Source organism: Cannabis sativa, chromosome 7, assembly GCF_029168945.1.
Source record: "Cannabis sativa cultivar Pink pepper isolate KNU-18-1 chromosome 7, ASM2916894v1, whole genome shotgun sequence".
Lineage (NCBI taxonomy): Eukaryota > Viridiplantae > Streptophyta > Magnoliopsida > Rosales > Cannabaceae > Cannabis > Cannabis sativa.
In genome coordinates this window covers 6833362-6855879 of record NC_083607.1, presented here as the reverse complement: position 1 = coordinate 6855879, position 22518 = coordinate 6833362, and the positions used below count along the sequence as shown (strand labels likewise).

Here is a 22518-nt window from a genome sequence, read left to right as displayed (position 1 = left end):
ATTTTGAGTTTCTCGTACTAATGGCATCTTCTTCTTCAACTCTGCTGCTTCCATTAGGTAAAACCCACTTTCTATTTTGACTTGAATTATTCATATATCCCATTTCCTACTTTTTTTGTTACATTCTGTACAAATTCAATTTGTGTATTAGGTAAAAGCCCATTTGATAGCTCTCAAGGGATTTGTAGTAGGAAATTTTCAAGTGGGGTTGTGAGATGTTCTAATTTGGAACTCAAGGCTTCAAATTGCGATGAAATTAAGCTAAGTAAGAGAAGAAGGGAAGTGATTGGATTGATGCTTGGAGCTTCAAGTCTGTTTGTTGAGTCATTTGCAGCCAATGGAGCTGGGTTGCCTCCTGAGGACAAGCCTAAGCTCTGTGATGTTGCTTGTGAAAAGGAGCTTGAAAATGTATGGTGAGATTACCTACCCCTTTATCTGTAAACAATTTTTTTTGGGTATTGTTTTACTATATTTGATATGTTTACCACTTAGGCAGACCAAATTAGGAGTAGGACACTATATTATCTGCATGGGTATTGTTTTCTTTCTTTCACTTGGATTGGTACTCTCAAAGAAAAAAGATTGGTAGTTTCTGTCAAAGGAGCAAAGGAAGCTATTTGCTTAATTGAGAATTTCTAAGAAAGGTATTTTATTCACTTTCATAATTTGATTAATATCTAAATCTTAATTTATATATAAATTAATTTGTTGATGCTGTCTGTTTTTTATTTTTCTGCTTGGGATTTTCTGGGTTAGAATCGGTTTAGAAAGGGGTGCTGCTGGGTTTTATTTTCTGGGTTTGTAAGAGGGTTGTTCTTCGTGTTCTTCAAAGAAGAACAACGAAGAAGGAGGCTCTGTTTGGGGTATTTCGAACCGGGCGGCAAGGATTAATTTCTGGGTTGTTTTTGTTGATGTCTCTGTGTTCTTCAGAGAAGAACAAAGAAGGAGAACGGCTAGGGTTAATCTTTAGTGGCTGTGTTTATGTGTTTATAATACGACTTGTAGCTCTTTAATAAAAGGGCTGTCGTTTGAATTAAAGGCTGAGAGTCAAAAAAAAAAACAGTATCCATTTATCAAAACATTTAAATAAACAAACAATATACCTTATTGTGATCAAGTCCTCCAATTGCCTCGATTTGGAAATTTTCCTTCAAAAATGGCCTCACACACCTATTATAAAGAAATTTATGTTATTCATCATAAATTTCAATCAGTATCCACACATATCATACATACATTACTATATCTAATCTAAACATATAAATATACATTATACCTTTTTGTCTTTCAGTCCTTGTTTTTCAAAGCTCTTCAATCCAAAAATCTTTACTTTTCATAATAATATATAGATATAGATATTGAGGTTTCGGATGAGTTCTATTTTTTTTGGCAGAAATATATTGACAGAAGGAAGCATATATCGACAGAACTATATATGGGGAGATATTTAGGTTTTATTTAGGGTTTTATTATTTTTAAATATAAATATCTTAAATATTTTAATGATATATAATCTCTTTTTTATTCTTATTTTTTTTTCATCTGGCAATTTTATTGTTATTCAAATTCAAATTCATCCTAATATCTAGCTTTAAAATAGGTTAGTTAGTTAGAAAATAACGTATCAGTTTGTTTAAGTATAATAATTTATTGTTCCTCCAGCATATTATGCTCACTTGGCAGCATTTCACGCTCGGTATTAAAGATAATGATGTTATGTTCTACGTTTAGAAATCAGCTCTAATCTTAGTGAACTACGGAGGCAACTGAATCAACTCGAGTCTGATGCGCCTGATGAAAGGCTAATCCCACCGAAACCAGCAGAGCCTGAGATGTTCGAGCTAAAGGATCCAGCAGAAGCATACAGCAGGCAGGTGAGTTCCATCTTTAAGAATAACGGCTGTGACCTGTAAATGGCAATCGACATATTAAAAATCTAACCTGTATATATCAATTCTAAAGCCTCTTAAAATTATTGTACGATAATTCAATTAGAGTTGGAAATCACCAAGTGTCCAAGTATTTATATTCACAAATATAAAAACTAGGCCTCTTTACAAGCCTTAGAAGATTTACCTTCCCATCGGTGTCAATTTCAAATGATGACAAGACAGTTCCTTTGACAAAATTTACTCCTTTGGACTTGTAATACTCTTCATAGTAATTTGCTATTTTCGGTGTAAACAAACGGGCCCTTTGAAAAGAGAGGGAAGAGAGACAAAAAATTAAAGAGAAATGAAATTAAGTAGTAGCACTTCAAAGAAAATTATACGATCAATATTCTCGTTGTTCCATTAACTAAGATGCTCTTGAGAGATAATGCACCGCAAAGACCAAAACAGTTATGTTAGAAAAAGAGTTGTCAGAGTAGGAGTACTTACTGCAATGTGCTTCAGGGAAAACCATTGTTACACTTATTTTATTGATAACCAAAGATGAGAAGAAGTAAATACAATTAATGGATATGGAAAACTACTGCAGCTATTACCATATATATATATTTGTTTAATAGTTTGATATATAGATGAGTTTTGGAAGTGAGAAGAGGTGAGGTTTGATGTGGTTTGTTTGTACATATTCTTAATTTGTTTGTGAGATTCATAGGAGTTGTCAGAGTAGGTAACATTTGGAAAGAAAAACCAAAAGCATGTGTTTTGTTCTTCTGAATTGGACAAGATATTATTCTTTCTTTTTAACACATTCACATGTAGTCTATAGCAGAGCTAGTGACAGAAAGTTCTTATATATAAATATGTTATCATTAAAGAAAATTTGCAATAAAAGGCACAAATATAGGTGCTTTTTAACTGAAATAATCAACTTGTGTTTTGGTCTGTGTTTTGCTCTGTAGGTGAAGGAACGGACTGCGAATGCCAACGATTTCGTCAACGGTGGATCTCATGTGATGGAATATGGGAGAAGAAGTATAAGAGCAGAGAAGCTCTATCTCTACCAAAAGGTTTTGATCCTGCCACTGTTAACTTCTCACCCAACAATAACAAACTACACATGGCTATGGAAGTTGTGAACCAAAGAGATGCAGCTATACTTCTAGATTTGCTCGCACTTAAAAATGTGACTCAATATTTATGAATTGATGCATGTACAAATTTAATAACTTTAACCGTTTGTTGTTTTTTTTAAAAAAAATAGTTTGTTGTACGTACTTAAAGATTGTACTATAATATATATTTCATTATATAAAGAAAAAAGAAATTATTACCATTATTAATTATATCATTATTAATTATATAATTATTTTATATAATTTACTACCAAAAACTGGTAACAAATAGTTGGACATTATAATTTATTAGTTTTGCTACCAATTTTTGGTAGCAAAATAATTATATTGAATATTAAAAGCTAATAATTTTGCTACTAGAATAAATATTATTTGCTACCAAAAAATTAGAAGCTAAAAAAACAGTATCAACTACCAAATATTTGGTAGCAAAATACTTTCAGCGACCGAGATACAACTACCAATTTGCTACCAAAAAATTTGGTAGCAAAAAAAGTATTAGCTACCAAATATAGATTATTTGCTACCAACTTCGTAGTAGCTAAAACTTATATTTCTTGTAGTCTCATATTAGTAAGGGCATTTTACATAAATATATACATTTCTTAAATAATTACAAAAAATGTGCAAAAAAACACAATTTTAAAAATGTACACATTTGAAAATATATTTACAAAAATTCATACAAATTTTTAATTAAATTATAATAGATATATTAATGAGTCAACTTACTATATTTAGATTTATATAACTATTTTTATGACCAATTTATATAGTATTAATGAGTAAGCCTACTAATTACATAAAATTGTAAATTAATAATTACAAAACATAATAAGATACTAATAATAAACAATAAAATTTGTATTTATCATACAAATCACGTCAACAACATAAATGATATATTTTTAAAATTCAAAACATATATAATCATAATTTTTTTTTATTAACTATGTCCAATATCATTATTAGTTGATTTTTAAAAATATTAATTTCTACTTATTTACAATTTATATTTTATTTTTTCTAATTAAATAATATTTGAAATTTATAAAGTTATGTTTATTTATTTATTTTTTAATGTAAGAATTATTTTTCAATAGATAAATTCGTTCACTAACTCATGAGAAAATAATCAACATATAGAAACAATAGAAAAAAAAATATATTTATTTTAGTATAGTATAAATATTAGATATGTCTATTTTTATGTTGAAAATTATAATGAACATATCAATAATATAAAATATTTTGTATGTATATATGTGTTTATTTTATTTTCTATTAGTTAAACATACTAATTTAATAAACAAAATAATAATATTCACATATGTTTATTATATTACTCTATGTGTGTCATGTTTATTTTTTAGTAATTTTTTATAAAATAAATAATATATATATTAAAAAAAATTGTTTATCTTTTTCTTTTGTTTTTGTTTATTGTGTCCTGTTTATTTTTTTTTTAATTAAATAATATTTGGAGTTTATAAAGTTATATTTGTTTATTTATTTTTTGATGTAAGAATTGTATTTAATTCGTTTACTTACTCATTAGAAAATAATGAATATATAGAAACAATAAAAAGAAAATATATTTATTTTAGTATAGTATAAATTGGCTATGTCTATTTTTATATTTACAATTATAATAAACATACTAATAATATCAAATACTTTGTGTATATATGTTTATTTTATTTTTTATTTATTAAACCTACTAATTTAATAAACAAAATAATAATATTCACATATGTTTATTATATCACTATGTGTGTCATGTTTATTTTTAGTAGTTTTAAGCATTGATTTATATTTATATACATTAATGTTTATAATTTTGATATTGTATTTTATTGAAAAAAACTTGTTAAATTATAATATAATTCATACTAAAATAGATAATAAACATTTTTTCTTTAATAAAAAAAATATTTAATTTGTTTATTTTTATAAAACTGTTTATATTTATTTAATTAATTTTACAGAATTCTTTGTTTTGAATTTTAATACACATGTTTTATTATTAATAATTTTTAAAACATTAATATAATAAACATAAGGATAAAATATTACAAAATAATATTAGAAACATTAATTACAGTTTTCTATTTATGGTAATTAGTTTAATTATTAATTATTTATATTATTTAATGATTAAAATGTATGGTTTTATGTAATAAATTTTCAAAATGTATAAGTTTTTCAAATAATTTTTTTTTTTGCACATTTTTTGTAATTATTTTGTTTTTGTTGTACATTTATGAAAAAAGCCCTATTAGTAATATAACCCATAAAAGATTTTGCTATTAGCGTCTTTGTGAATTGATCTGCCAGGTTATGTTCCAAAGTGATCTTCAAGATCGTAACATCACCTCTCTCTCTACTATATTCCTTAGTAGATGGTACTTCCTCTCAATATGCTTGCCTTTCTTGTTGCTTCTTGGTTCTTTGGAGTTGGCCATCGCTTCACTGTTGTCACAGTAGAGCACCAGTAATTTTTCTTAGGGATGTACATCGGTCGATTTGGGCGGTTTATCCTATATATATTCTAACCCAATCTAAAGTTCGGGTTGCTAAAATTTAAGTGCAACCCGCCCAATTTTAAAAAAAATCTATAAATCGACCAACGGTTTGGGTAGTTTGGTCGGGTTAACCCGTCCAAACCGGCCAAACTTTTTTTTTTTAATTTCAAAGTCAAAATCAATAAAAATTAAAAAGATAACATTCCACAAAAGTACAACACAATATATATGACTTTAAAACTAACAATTAAGTATATAACTTTATATTATTATATATTTAATCATTTATGTTATATATAATAAAAACTAAAAAGTTAAAAAAAATCGAAAATTGGGTTGGTCGGTTTGTAATTTTTTTGGGTTATTTCGGTTTGTAATTTTTATCGGTTTTTTCGGTTTAGTTTGGGCGGGTTATTCGGTTTGGGCGGTTTACGAATTTTTTTGTACAGCCCTAATTTTTCTACTTCTGGAACTACTTCCAGAGCTATGTAGAATTTCTTCAACCAAACTGCTTCCTTAGCTGCTTCACAAGCTGCTGTATATTAGGCTTCTATGGTTGAATCTGCAATACTGGTTTGCTTAATGCTTCTCCAGACTACAGCTCCTCTACCCAGAGTAAATACTAATCCAGATGTCGACTTTCGACTATCTTTATTTGATTAAAAATTAGAATCAGTATATCCAGTAGGATTTAACCCTCCACTGGAATACACAAGCATAAGATCTCTCATTCTCTAAAGATACTTAAGAATGTGCTTTACATCCATCCAGTGTTCTAAACTTGAATTAGATTGATAACAACTAACAATCCCTACATCATAGCATATGTCAGGCCTTGTACACAACATTGCATACATCAAGCTCCCAACTGCTGATGCATAAGGGTACTTTCTCATGTCCTCTTCCTCTTGAGGAGTCTTTGGACATTGATCCTTGCATAGTGTAATTCCATCTCTAGATAGTAATTGTCCTTTCTTGGAATTCTCCATTGAGAATCTTTCTAGCACCTTATTGAGATAAGTTTCTTGAGAAAGTGCTAATGTTCTCCTCTTTCTACCTCAATAGATTTTGATCTCGAAAACATATATAGCTTGTTTCTCCCCAATTCTTCATTTAGAATTTGTCATCTAACCATTTATTTACATCTGATAACCTTTCTACATTATCTCTAATAAGTATAATGTCATCAACATAAAGAACTACGAATACCACTATATTACCCTTAATGTATTTGTATACACAGGCTTTCTTTGTTTTGTTCGAAGCCATACTCTTTAGTAGTTTTATTAAAGGTGATATTCCATGATCTAGAGGATTGCTTCAATTCATAAATAGATTTAAGCAACTTGCACACTTTTTGATCTTCCCTTGGTAACACATATCCTACTAGTTGTTCCATATATATGGTTTCATCAAGATCACCATTTAGAAAAGCAGTCTTGACGTCTATTTTCCATATCTCATAATTATATATGACAACTATGGAAAGAAGAATGAGAATGTGTTTAAGCATTGCCACAAGAGAGAAGGTATCTTCATAGTCGATGCCTTCTCGTTGTGTGTAGCCTTTGGCCACAAGCCTAGCTTTAAAGGTCTCCACCCTCCCATCAGCATTTTTCTTATTCTTAAAAATTCACTTACACCCAATGGGAGTAATATCCTAAGGTGGAGTTTCATATACCCAGACTTTGCTGGTGCGCATGGAATCTATTTCTGAATCCATGGCCTTATTCCACTTGTATGAGTCAGGATCATCCATTGCTTCTTTGTAAGTCAATGGGTCGTCCATGTCTATGTTAAAAACAAGAACATGTGCATCATGTTCATAGCGGATAGGTTGTCTCGAAATCCTCCCACTACGATGATGTACCAGAGTTTCGTTTTTTAGGAATTGTGGTAACCGTTGTTAGTCGTTCAAGTAATGGTGCTGAAATTGTTGGTTTAGAAATCTCATTTCTAATTTCCTCGATAACCACATGACTAGATGGCTTGCAAATTTTCATATAGTCATGTTAAAGAAAAGTATCATTTATTGACACAAATACTTTATTATCTTGATGACTATAGAATCAGGCACCTCGAGTCTCATTTGAATATCCTATAAATATACACACTTCAATCTTAGGAGCAAGCTTCCCATACTTAGGTTTAAGAACATGAGCAAGACAACCCTAAATATGGAAATTTTTCAAATTGGGTTTTGTCCCATTTTATAATTCCATTGGAGTATTACTTATGCTCTTCGAGGGTACTACATTCAAAATGTAAGTACCTGCCAAAAGTGTGTATCCCCAGAAATTTAGTGGCAGTGATGAGTAGCACATCATTAATTTGACCATGTCTAACAAGGTTCGATTTCTTCTACCTACAACACCATTCTACTAAGGTGTTCCAGGTGCTGTAAGTTGGGATAAGATCCCTTCTTCTAAAAAATAGTCTTTCAATTCAAAATCTAAATACTCGTCACCACGATCTGATTGAAGTGTCTTTAATGATTTACCCAATTGCTTTTCAGCCATACCCTTGAAGTCTTTGAACTTTCAAAATGTTTTGGACTTCTTGGCCATTAGGTAAGTATGACCGTATTTAGAATAATTGTCAATAAAGGTGATAAAATATTTATAACCACCTTGAGCTTGAATATTGATAGGTTCGCACACATTAGTGTGTATTAGCTCAAGTAGTTATTTGACTTTATTGCGTTTTGTAAAAAAAAAAGGTCTTTTTGTGCCTTCTAGACAAGATTCACAAACCAAAAGAGTTCCAATTTTTAGTTCTCTCGAAGGACCATTCTTTGTTAACCAATTTATTCTGTCAAGGCCAATATGGCCTAAACGTAGAAACCATAGATATGTTTCATCATCATCAGAAATATTTTGCCTCTTATTTGATTGAGGCAATGCTACTCTAAATAATTTATTATTTAAGATTTATTGCTCACTTGGCTTGAGCACATAAAGTCTGTTACTTTGTTTTGCAGAACAAATAGGTGTACCATTCTTAGAAATGATAATCTCATTATTAATAAAACTAATATTTAATAATTTTTCATGCAAAAGAGATAAAGAAATAACATTCTTGGTACATTCAAGAATAAAATAAACATTGTTCAATAACAAAAAATTATTATCAAATTTCAAACAGAATCTACCAACACCCTTAGCAGACATTTATACTCAATTACCGACGTGAAGAAAAAATATAATTAGTGGCTCAAGAATCCACAATCCATAATATGATTAGTGGCTCAAGAATCAACAATCAACACCCTTAGCAGCCAATTCCCTTGATGAGTGAAGTATCTTCATAGAAGAAAAAATATGATTAGTGGCTCAAGAATCAACAATCCATAAGGATGTATCATCTTACACTAAATTAGCTTCAAGAACAAATAAATCATATTTACCTTTCTTAAGCTTGTACATATACTTTTTACAGTTTCTCTTCCAGTGTCTCATTATGCCACAATGAAAATAGTTGCCTTTACCCTTCTTGTCCTTGGACTTGGGACTGGCTTTGTTCTTCTTGGCCTTGGGTGACTTCTTGCCTTTGGGCTTGTCACCGCTATTGTCCTTACTGTTCCACTTCCTTTTCTTATTTGAAGATGAAGGAGAGTTTGACAATGTTTGATTCACCTTCCTGTTAAGGTTCTCAAACACGGTCAACTCGTTCAACAATTGAGTCATGTTGAAATCTAGCTTTTTCATCACATAGTTTTTGGTGAAAGCCTTGAAGCTAGGAAATAGCGAGTCAAGAATCATGGTCACTTGAGATTGAACAGGAACAAGAATCATGGTCCTATCGTCTATGATAGCCCCATGTGTCTTTAGCTACCTCATGCATTAGCTCAATCATGTGCAATACATGAGATTGAACAGGAACACCCTTCTTCATCTTACAATTCATGTAGCTACGAGTAGCATCATCTCTTGTTTGATTAGACTACTGCCCAAACATGGCCTATAGAGTATTTATTATTTGAGATGCATTCTCCATGTTCTCATGCATCTTACGCAGAATATCGTCCATGCTTACTAGCATGAAACACTTGGCCTTGTTGTTGGATTGAATCCAAGCATCCTATATGTCATGTATATTTTTTGGGGCATTGGTAGCAGGCTCCTTAGTTAGGATAAATTTTTAATTCTCACAAACTAGCATTAAATTCAAATTCGATTTCTATTTATAAAAATTATCACCATTCAATTTTTCAAGTACTAGTAAAGTAGTAAGGGGTTTCACATAGTAAACATGACTGAAATAAATAAAGTAACATAACGATTGTGCATGAATAGTAAATATCGTTTTGGAATTACTGTAAATGTGATGCATGAGCGCATACAAGTAAAACACATAAAATCTTATTTAAATTATTTCACAATAAAGCTCTTTGATAATTGATTATCGCCTTAGGATTGATAAAAAGTCAAGTTCATTAAGCCTATGAGACAATTCTCATCTTTATTATTTTAAAACTTAAATATCTCATATTTTCTTTTCAAAATATGAAGTACCGCTTTTTGACCAAGTTAACAACTAAGTACTATGAAGCTTAGTTGCACTTTGTGAGTGTAACCATATTTCCTAGAACACAAAGTTCACAAACAAGAGAATCAGAAACACAAGAAGAAAAACAAAGAAGGGCTCAAAAATCACATCGTTTGACACTGAAAAGGTTTAGGACATAAGGAAACTAGTCACAGAAACATCACTCTAAACCTTGTCAGACCTCATGAAATCAGCATCGATGCAAAGTGGAAAAGGAAAGATTCTCAAAATATAAATTTCCCTAAAGCATGGAAAAGTTTTCAAGGTTCGATCATCCTTATTGATTTCTAAGTTTCAGATAAGCAAACAACTTGAAACACCACCCTTCATGGCAGCGCATACACGAATGTCGCCATGAAACCCATAAAAAATCCAAAAATGAATGTTAGTATCACTTAAAGTGGCTACACAAAGCCTACCTACCCAGAAAATGGCTGGATTATAAGTACGGGATGGAAACACTTACTTGTAAGAGTAGGTACTGGGGGTGCCAAATTTCAAACAGTAGAATGAAGCCTTTCTTGGAAATCATTGAGGCGCCTTATCAATTCATCAGTGTCTGCTTGGATGTCTGACAACAGAGATGTAGTAGATAAATCAATGTCTGAAAGTGGGCCTGCTTCTAGAAAATGCTTTGCCCAGAGTTAGAGAAGATGGTGGTGAAGTTCAGTAAGTAATCGGACATCCACCAAAAAAATTCTGGGTTTTTTAGAAGAGTTTCTCTCTCGAAAAGTTTGAGAGAAACCTAAAATGGAAAAAAAGTTGCTATGAATGGGCTCCTCACTTATTTATATCCAAATGGTGATTCGCATGCCTTCAAGTCAACGACCCAGATCAAATTTAAAAAAACACATTTTAGAAAAATCCAAAGGAATACCAAAGGTCACCATTAAATGTTATACAAATAACCAATGAATACTAATGATAACCTCCATCTCGAGAACTTCACTGACATGCTCTGCTATCAATTCGCAAACTGAGGCCTCACATGTTTCCCCATACTGCATGACGTGTATGAACAAAGAAACTGATGATATGTGTATTCAACCCACAAGATATGAAAAGTTTGTGGGTCTCTACGACCTTTCACTTTTAAATTTCAAAGGGCTTAATTTGTTTATTGTCCCGTATAATACTACAAGTTTGGATAGTGGGTGCAAGCCTCCATGACTTCCGAGCGCAAAGGCTTGGGGGTAAATGTTATCTGCATTTTTGGACAAGCAACACATGTCATTTGGTGTCACCAAATCAATTTGTAGGCCTATTCTCAAGGCCCAAACAAATATTGGTCCGGCCAAAGAATGAAGCCAAAAGATGGATGGTCCAGCCAAAGAACGAAGCCAAAAGATGGATGTTCCAAATTAAATTAAGACTTGGTTGGGGGCTAAACCAGATCAACAAATCTAGAGAGCTAACTCAACCAAATTACCAAATGTCCAAAAAAAACTACATATATAGATACACCATGGGTATCCCAAAAGGGTTAAGAGGTGTCGCAGTGAACAACCTTCTGAAACCTGTCTGATGTGGCACGTCTCTGACACAGAATCCCACCGAATTAGGGGTTTGTTCCCCACATCAGACTTGAGAAAGGCACACAACACAAAAAGTAACCTATATTTTTGTCCAACGCCCACTCCTCTAACTTATACTATACATGATTAGCAACGCATGGCCACCTGTCGACATTAGACTGTATTATTTTGTATGGACGATTGTTATCCCTCAATTGGGTCTCACCTACCAGACTTTAAGTCAATATTATATTATATTTTACCCCATCAGTGGGCTTACTTCATGTATAAAACCCTAACAGGTCTGGGTTTACCCAAAAAATTCAGTTTCAGCTTATAAATAAGGCTTTACCCCTCCATGCAAAAGGTTACAATCTTTGGCTAGAAACTCTACAGAAATTTGGCAAAAACTACTTGTGTAAAATACTCCATAGCTAAAGAGCTTCAATAATATTGACTTATGGTTTTAAGGCTCGTTTACCACCCCAACTGTAACGCCCTAAATAATTAGGCACGCTTCCCAATAAACTTATGAAACCCTAATCCCCCAATTGGGATTACTAGAAAATTAAGCACGGAAATTAAACTTTATTAATAAACGGAATGAAAATAACTTGTAATAATTTAAACCTTATAATTTAAAAGTTACAAAATTTGGGATCCCAAAAGTATTTACAAAACACTATTACAAGTTCTTTTCCATTGGCCGACCTAAGTGGCAAAATAGAGTCTCAAAATACATCACTGGTAGACCCCAACCCGCTTGGTCTAGTGTGGCCCGAACATGTACATTCTTCGTCCAGCTCCTGTACTCAAGGCTGATCAACATCAGTCGTACCCTTTCCTGCACAGTAGAGCACCCGTGAGCCAAGTCCAGCAAGACAGTATAAATCTTAACAAATATAATATGCTCATCATGCTATTTAAACAGTAATGCCATTCATATATGTCTGTATGTCACAGACCTGCATGTCACACTCACATGCCTATTTATGTCTACGTGGCGTAGGCCTATGTGTTGCGCTCACACATCTATTTATATCTACGTGGCGTAGACCTACGTGTTGCTCTCACACGTCTAATTACAATAAGGCCTTAGAATAGTTCATCTCGGTTCTGGTTACCGAGTCCAACTTGATTATGCCTTGACGCATAACCGTTAATCTCAATATGTAACACATAATTATTGGTGCCACTGCAATATTTGTCTATTTGCTATAGACCTACATTGTAACACCCTAACTAGCATAGGCGTATTACGTGATTTTTAAACGTACTGTGCAGCTCGTTGCTAATAAACGAGGTTTATGGAAATTGTGATTAATTAAAAATTTTGCTTTTTAATTAAACTTATATAATATTTTATACAAAATACTCGGGATCCCGATTACAAAATACTTTACAAAAAGTTTACTGTCTAATACAAAATACTTGTCGCCTAGCGACTAATTACAAAAGCACTACTGTCCCGAGGATCGTACGCTTCAGGCCTAACCGCCCCGACATGTACAATCTTCATCGGCTCGTCCTCACGGTTCCCCAGCCTTGGCCTTGCCCTTACCTACGCATAAACATAGCACTGTGAGTCAACAGACTCAGTAAGAAAAGCATAAATCATAAAACATACATAATCCCGGGTTATGATCAGACGCTGGGTTATGATCAGACGCTGATACCCCTGACCATGACCCTAACTGCCGTGTCCCACACGATACTGAGTCCCGAACGTTCGTACAACGGTACTTTTGACTAAGTAACAGCCTATACTCGGTACACTGGTCATACTCCAGCTGCTAGTCATACTCTAGCCTTACCGATGTGTTACAGTATCAGCCTATACTCGGTTCACTGGTCCTACTCCAGCTGCTAGTCATACTCTAGCCTAACCGATGTGATACAGTCAAACAGTACAGTACCACCAACCCTAGTATCAGCCTATACTCGGTTCATTGGTCATACTCCAGTTGCTAGTCATACTGTAGCCTAACCGATGTGATATAGTGTCAGCCTATACTCGGTACACTGGTCATACTCCAGCTGCTAGTCATACTCCAGCCTTACCGATGTGACACAGTCGGATGGTACGAAGCCAACATACATATATAATGTAATCTAACAGGCTTCCTAAATGGCATGCTAAACATGTAATACATATGCATACTGTTATACTAATCTTACCTCAATTCCGAATTCAGGTGTGCCGGTCAACCTGAGTGGAACGAACTGCTCGGCGAATTACATGCTCCTAAACCGTAACAATCACAACACCGGTAAGTGACACGCTAAATCACAACCGGGACAAAGGTTTTAAAACCAATCTTAACCTATTGCAACTTAATACAAAAATACCCCAAACTAGCAGGAAACAAACTGCCTGAAAACCTGAAAGTAGCACGAAACGACAAGTTGAGAAAAACCGGTTCTCATCCCTGCTGCAAAATCCGGGTAACCGGTTTTACAAGCAGTGTAAAACCGGTTAGCCGGTTTTACCCAGAAAACCCACAAAAATCAAACCCCTAATCAAAATGTTTCCAAACTCAACCAAACTTTCCAGACCTGCTAATTAGACCCCAATGAACATATTTCAAGTGATAAAACAAAGCTTCATGCACAAAATCAAAAATCACCATTAAAGCTCCAAGCTTTGAGTTCAAAACTCAAACTTGGTTAAATCTAACAAACATGCATCAAACCAAGTTTAAATCTACTCAATCATGCATATAAAAACTTCTGAAAACACAGGAAATCAACCCCAACAAACACAGCTAAAAAAACTCACAATTTCACTTTGAAAAACCATAGCTTTTGAACCAAAAATTCTCAAACTAGAGCAAAGGTAACTAGCATGCATTTCAACCTATCTAACTCACTTAATTCAGCATTTAAAATCACAAAAACAGCAACAACAACAACTAACAGCAACAACAACACCAAAATTAGCGTGCAATACTCAACTTTTTTTTTTCTAAAATTTCAAAAAACTAAAAGAGTAGGATACTTACCAAGAGTTGAGACCACAAGAACCTTGTTAAATTCAGCCAGAAAACACACAAAGAATTCCCCCCAATCCCAGCTGCTCAAAACCGAAAGAGAGAAAGAAAGAGAGAAAGAGAGGTTTTGCTTTTCTTTGATTTTTCTTCTAATTTCTAATTTTGAGTAAAATAAGCAAATAAATGATATTTTCTCTACTTAACTTCATCCAACATACCACAATAAAATCATATAATCCAATTACACTTAGTCCACTAAAGGACAAAATAACAATGGGATAAAATGACCATTTTGCCCCTCCACACTAAAATAACATAAAGGGCACTAAAGGGTATTTTGGGAAATTCTAAATTCCCGACCACTCCCGACATTCCCAATGTCTAAATAACCGTCCCACTATACTGAAATACTAAATTGTGATTTTACTGAGCCAAACACCGAGTTCCATGTTGCCGGGCACCGGAAATGCAAAATTATGAAATTTACTATATGACATAAAATGCATTTCAGAATTCAATAATAACAGCATAAATAATTATTTAAATATCTATAAATAATTTTCATAATTAAACATAATTAACTGCTAATTCCCAAATTAAACTAAGCGGTCTTTACATACATGTTACGCTCACATGCCTATTTATGTCTACGTGGCGTAGACCTACGTGTTGCACTCACACGTCTATATACAATAAGGCCTCAGTAGGGTTTACCTCGGTTCTGGTTACCGAGCCTAACCTGGTTATGCCTTGCTCACATAACCCTATTCATGAATATATGTAATCCATGTATTACGTTCTTTCGGTGGTTTATCCTAGTGATATATACCAGGTCTAACCTAGTTATGTCTTATACACATAATTCTTAACATACATTCGTGTATTCAATATTTACTACAACATATATAATCTTAGGGTAATAACCCTAACTTGCATACTATGTAATCACTCATATGATACATTTTTATATACTCAGATAACATTTACTAAGAGTGTCAACCCTAACTCATGCTTTCACTGGATTCGTAATATTCTAGGGTAATAACCCTAGACTGCATTAAAATTAAACTCAAGGTACTAGCTTACCGAGTCTAGTTTAATTATGCCTTAAGCGCATAATTCATAATCTCAATATATACATATATCCGACATGGCATAGTATTTACACAACATATATCACTATAGTAATAACCCTAGGCTATTAAACCGCTCATATTAGGGTAATAACCCTAATCCCGGTTACAATTACTCACATATATCATATTCAACATAAGCGCCACTGCGCATACTCTACGTGCAAACTACTATCATACCTGTTGTCCCGCAATAACAGAGATTCCAAACCCCTAGGTGCTCCTGATCAGGTGCCGGTAATCCTAGTCACACAATCCAGGATTTCACAAATAGGGTTAATCCCCAATTTCACTTTCACAAAATACAAACATGGCATTCAAAACACAAATAATCAAATAGAGCTCGGAACTAGCTTTCCAACAATATAAAGAACGTCCCAAACTGAGTCCCGAGTCAAAAGTTATAGCCAAAACAAAATTGGAAAAAATAGAATTTCTCATTGCCAAACCCAGTCACGACGGCCAAAAATCATGTCGCAACGACTGGGTTTAGAACACCCAAAAACTCTATTTTTAAGGTCTAAAAATGCCTACTTAACCATATATTCGAACCTCAACCAAACCATACTCAAAACTCAACCAAAACCATACAAAATCCAATTCTTTTAACTTAAACCAAACCAATCTAACATTAGTGTTCATTTGAGCATCACACCAAGCTCAAGAAAATCAAAACTACAAACAAAATCAAGCATACATATACTCAAGCTTGAAGTTCAAAGCTTCAAGACAAAACCCAGAACTTCAAAGCCTTACACCAGAACTTGAACAACATAAGCCAACCCTAAAAATCCATCCAAAGCTCCACAACATATAACACAACAAGATCATGAAATTTACACTTTAATCTATCAAAAACACTACAATTCTTCCAAACATGCATAAACAAGAACATTCCAATTAATTCATGATTTTTTTCCACAATCATTTTCAGCAAGGATTTCAATTAAATTCAGTAGAGAAACTACCTCAACTTGAACCAAAAGCAAGCTCCAAGCTTCACCACAAATTTTCCCAACAATCAAGCTAGTTTCCAAGCAAATTCTTATGATTTCAAGTGAAAAGGATTAGGTTAGGAAGAGAGGGAGAGGGTTCAGGTTTGAGAGAGATAAAGACCAGAATTTCCTTTTTCATTTTGTTAAAATCTCATTTTACAACTCATAACACATAAAGGCCAAATTACTAAAATGCCCTTAGGGCCAAATAACCTTCACATAAGCATACAAGGGCAAAAATGGCATCCATGCATAATAAATTCTAATTAAATTTTAGATTATCACCAATAAATAAAAATGCCAATTATTTCAATTCCAATTGCATTTCGGGCCCGAACCCGGTTCGGCCCGAAATACCCGGTTGTGACTGTACCGCGCCAACCTGTCAGAACACACCTGAAAAGACAACACAAGCATCTTATATAATAATATAGTTCTATTAAGCACGTAATTAAATTAATTTTATCATTTTACCCTTCTCGGGTCATAATTGCTAAAATACCCCTGGCTCACCAACGAGGTCTTACCATGTTATAATTCATATTAGTTCACATATATTGAACTATATAATAATATAATTCCTCAACTATTCATAATTATCTAATTAGGGTTTCGCTAATCCACTTCTCAATTCTAGGGTATTACACCAACACTACTACAAAACAAGCCTTTAGAGGCACTTTTTTTTAGCTTAGTAATAAATAATTGTTGGCATAGGGTGGAAATCTACTGAAGGGAATTTTACGCCTCTTATGGCGTCGGTTATTTGGAAATAACTGGCGGCATAGGGTGTGCCCCCTATGTTATTGGTTATTTCCAAATAAATGATACCAAAAGGGGTTTATAACCCTAGCCAGCCCTTTGTCTTCCTCATTCGATCAGCCAACCCAGAAACCCCCAAACTAGAGAAACCACAAACCCTCTCCGCCAACCACCACGAAAAATCACCCCTATTTTACTATTTTTTTCACCATTTTAGCTTTTTTTTCCTAAATCTTCTACTTTCCATACCTAAAACTATATACCTGAAAAGACTACATTTTTCCTCATTTTTTAGGGTAAACTAAAGGTAGAGGTAGTGGTTGTGGTGGTTATACTTCTGACCACCAGTTTTAGTGGAGAAAACATTGTACATCAACGTCCATTAAGGTATAAATCTAATTTCTACTAATTTTAGTAATGTACATTGCTTTATTTTTTCTTTTATAAATTTTTTTAGGATTTTTCTATATTATTAAAATTGTGTTATTGTGATTGTGCGTGGTGGCCAAATTTTGGTCGGTATTAGTGGTTGGATTGCGGTAATAAGATAAAAATTTAAACTTTAATAGTATATATGTATGTATTTTGTGTTGTATTGAATATGTATTGTGTGTGTACATATATTGTGAATGAGAATGTGATTGTAACACCCTAACTAGCCTAGGCATGTTACGTGATTTTTAAACGTATTGTGCAGCACGTTGCTAATCAACGAGGTTTATGGAAATCGTGATTAATTAAAATTTTGCTTTTTAATTAAAACTTATATAATACATACAAAATACTCGAGATCCCAATTACAAAATACTTTACAAAAGTTTACTAATTCTTTACAAAATATTTGTCGCCCATCGACTAACTACAAAAGCGTTGTTGTCCGGAGGATCGTACTCTCCAGGCTAACCGCCCCGACATGTACAATCTTCATCGGCTCGTCCTCATGGTTCCTCAGCTTTGGCCTTGCCCTTACCTACACATAAACATAGCACTGTGAGTCGACAGACTCAGTAAGAAAAGCATAAATTCATAAACATACATAAATCCCGGGTTATGATCAGACGCCCCTACCCCTGACCACAACCCTAATCCCCGTGTCCCACACGGTATTGAGTCTTGAACGTTCGTACGACGGTACTTTTGACAGAGTAACAGCCTATACTCGGTACACTGGTCATACTCCAGCCGCTAGTCATACTCTAGCCTTACCAATGTGTTACAGTATTAGCCTATACTCGGTACACTAGTCATACTCTAGCTGCTAGTCATATTCTAGCTTTACCGATGTGATACAGTCAAACAGTATAGTACCATCGACCATAATATCAGCCTATACTCGGTACGCTAGTCATACTCTAGCCGTACCGATGTGAAACTATCGGATGGTACGAAGCCAACATACATATCTAATGTAATCTAACAGGCTTCCTAACATGCACGCTAAACATGTAAATACATATGCATATTGATATACTAATCTTACCTCGATTCCGAATTCAGGTGTGTCGGTCAACCTGAGTAGAACGAACTGCTCGGCGATTTACAGGCTCCTAAACCATAATAATCACAACCTTGATAAGTGACACGCTAAATCACTTCCCGGGGACTTAAACTAGAAACTAAAAGTTTCCCTATCGATAAAAAGCATGGCAATACCCTAAAAAACACAAAAATGGGAAGAACTAGGGTTCCCAAAAATGTCCCAACCGGTAGACCGGTTCTACAACCGGAATTCCGGTTCTGGAAAATTCCTGGAAGCCCCAACCGGTTGACCGGTTGCTAATGGCTTCCCTGAACCGGAATTCCGGTTCAGTGTAGGAAATTTTCAAAAATTCACTACTCATGCAATTCAACCCCAATTCATACCAAAACTTCCAGACCTGCTATTTAGACCCTAAGGAACATAACCAAAGCAAGAAAACCAAGCTTCATGCACAAAATCAAAAACCACCATTAAAGCTCCAAGCTTTGAGTTCAAAAGTCAAGCTTGGTTAAATCACCCTAACATGCAACAAAACTTGATTTAATCTACTCAAACAAGCATAATATAGCCTTTGAAAATAACAGCAATCAAATGCAACAAGCACAACAAGCTATTTCATCAATTTACCATAAAAACCATAGTTTTGAGTTAAAATTCTACACTTGCTTAAAATCAACTAATCATGCATCAAAATCTATTCTATTTCATTCAATTAAACATTTTTAAACTATAGAAAACAACAACAACAACCAACAGCAGCTATCAACATTAAATCACCAAGCATGCACTTATTTTTCTTCAAAAATTCAAGAACACACCAAGAAGGTTTCAAGAACCATACCTCCTTAGCTTGAGATCACTACCAACAAGGTGAAATAATAAGAATTACATAACAAAATCCCAGCCCTAGCAGCCCCAATTCCAACCGAAAAGAGAGAGAGAGAGCCCTTGAGAGAAAATGAAAAATTGCTTCTTTTCTTTGATTTTTTCTTATGTTTGCAAAATGAATAATAAAATAGTTTTTACATACTTTTTACTCAGCATAAAATAACTAATAAAATTAGATTTATAAACTTTAAATAAAATTCATAAATGACAAAGCACATATGGCAAAATGACATTTTTGCCCTCACACAATAAAATGACATAAAATGGTACTAAGGGGTATTTTGGGAAAACTCTAAATTCCCGACTAATCCCGACATTCCCAATGTCTAAATAAACCGTCCCACAATACTGAAATACTAAATTGTGATTTTACTGAGTCATACACCACGTTCCATGTTGCCGGGCACCGAAAATGCAAAATTATGAAATTTCACTGTATGACATAAAATGCATTCTGAATTCAAAAATAACAACATAAATAATTATTTAAATATCTATAAATAATTTCCATAATTAAATCTTAATTAACTGCTAATTTTCCAAATTAAACTAGGCGGTCTTTACAGTGATATAGGAGAGTATTTGATGTATTGTATATGTATATATTGAATATTTTAAACTAATAGTTTTGTTAAATATTGTGAATGAGAATGAGATAGAGTATTAAAATAAAAGTTTAGAAATTAACTCTATTTTGTATCAATTTTTTTTTATTTTTAATTTTATTCATGTGTTTTTATTTTTTTAGTAGTTAGTAAATAGTTAGTTACAATTACTTAGCAAGTTAGTAATTTTTATTCATATTCATGTATTTTTATTATTAACTAGTTACTCATTAGTAACTAGTTTGTAATACATTAACTAGTTAGTAATAAGTTACTCATAAATTATATTACTTGTAAGTAGCTAAATAAAGAAATTTGTAATTTTGTAGTATTTCTTTATGTTGTAGGTTGTGAGGTCAATTTGTAAGGATCCGACTTATTTGGTGTTGATCGGTTTCTAGCAAGCTCGAGGTATATATTTACTAATTTTATTATTAATTAATTATGAATGCTTAGTAGAGTTTGAATATCTTAAATATTCATCCGTAGTGAAGTAGGTTCTACAATATATTGTAATCTGGCCAGATAGATGGATGAAATAATATGCATGTTAGATGAGTTTGAATATTTTAAATATTCATCCATAGTGAAGTAGGTTATTGAATACATGTACTTCCGTCGGATAGATGGTAAATTTTATATTGCTAAATGTTATTGTGATTATTTTATATTGTTTTGAATTGTGTTTTGTTGTTATTAATAGGTTTTAATTTTTTGAAAACATTCAATTATAGTCGTTATGCTGCTAAAATTTCGGTAGAATTAGGATAAAATTATTTGATTTTAATTTCACTTAAACTTGGTTGTTAGGATTTTATCGAAAGTCACTTTATCGGAACATTTAGCCGCTTTGGTATAAGGTATGCTTTCTTTAACCTACCTTTATAAGAACATTTTATATATATATTTTTATATATATATATTTAGATATTAAATACTTTGAGTAATTTTAGAATAATATTGATGTAATAGGATAGATATTGTTGAGTGCTAAGGATAGATATAGTGAGCTAAAAAAAATACTAAAAAGGGTCTATTGGAATTTGAACTTGTGACCAAAAGAATACATTGATAAGTCTTTACTAATATACCAAAACACAATCTTTAAATAAATTAACTACTATTGTAACGCCCTAAATAATTAGTCACGCTACCCAAAAATGCTTATGAAACCCTAATCCCCTAACCGGGATTACTAATTAAAATAGCGCAGAATTTAAACTTTTATATTAAGCAGACTGAAAATAAACATGTAATATATTTAAACTTTTCAAAATAGTTGGGATCCCAAAAATATTTACAACTTATTACAAGTTCTTTCTTACTAGCCGACCTAAGCGGCAAAACAGAATACAAAAGTCAACACTGTTAGACCCATAACCCGCTTGGTCTGAAGTGGCGTGAACATGTACATTCTTCGTCTGCTCCTGAAACTCATGGCTGATCAGCTAATGCCTTACCCTTTCCTGCACAGCAGAGCACCCGTGAGCCAAGCCCAGCAAGACAGTATAAATCATAATAAATATAATATGCTCATTCACATATATGTTTGTATAGCACAAACCTGATCACTATATCAACATGCCCATTTATGTCTACGTGGCATAGACCAATGTGTTGCGCTCACACATCTAATTAAATCTACGTGACGTAGACCCACGTGTTGCTCTCACATGTCTGAATACATTAAGGCCTTAGAAGTGGTTCATCTCGGTTATGTGTACCGAGTCCAACCTAATTATGCCTTGAGCGCATAATCTTAAATTTCATTTCAATTAACATGGCATGGCATTTATACACATATTCCACTAGAGTAATAACCCTAGGCTAACAAACCGTTCCTATTAGGGTAATAACCCTAATCCCGGTTACAATAACTCACATATATCAAATTTACATAAGCGCCACTGCGCATACTCTACATGCAAACTACTGTCTTACCTATTGTCCAGCTATAGAAGAAGATTCTGAATCCCCGGGTGCTCCTGATCAGGTGCCAGTAATCCTAGTCACACAAATCCGGGATAATTCATACTTAGGGTTAACCCCTGAC

At 33.2% G+C, this 22518-nt stretch overlaps 1 protein-coding gene across 1 annotated transcript; it reads left to right on the top strand.

Annotated features, from left to right (window-relative positions):
* Position 1: 1 nt before the first annotated feature.
* Positions 2 to 798, top strand: LOC115698056 (peptidyl-prolyl cis-trans isomerase FKBP16-3, chloroplastic-like). The gene is made up of 2 exons (XM_030625239.2): positions 2 to 57; positions 152 to 798. Exons 1-2 carry the CDS (start codon positions 21 to 23, stop codon positions 415 to 417), a joined length of 303 nt encoding a protein of 100 aa, XP_030481099.1. The 5' UTR covers positions 2 to 20; the 3' UTR covers positions 418 to 798.
* The last annotated feature ends 21720 nt before the right edge of the window (positions 799 to 22518 follow it).

Coding starts and splice junctions, on each gene's coding strand:
- LOC115698056 (XM_030625239.2), top strand. CDS start 21: ATGGCATCTTCTTCTTCAACTCTGCTGCTTCCATTAG. Junction 58..151: donor AACTCTGCTGCTTCCATTAG/GTAAAACCCACT, acceptor TTTGTGTATTAG/GTAAAAGCCCATTTGATAGC.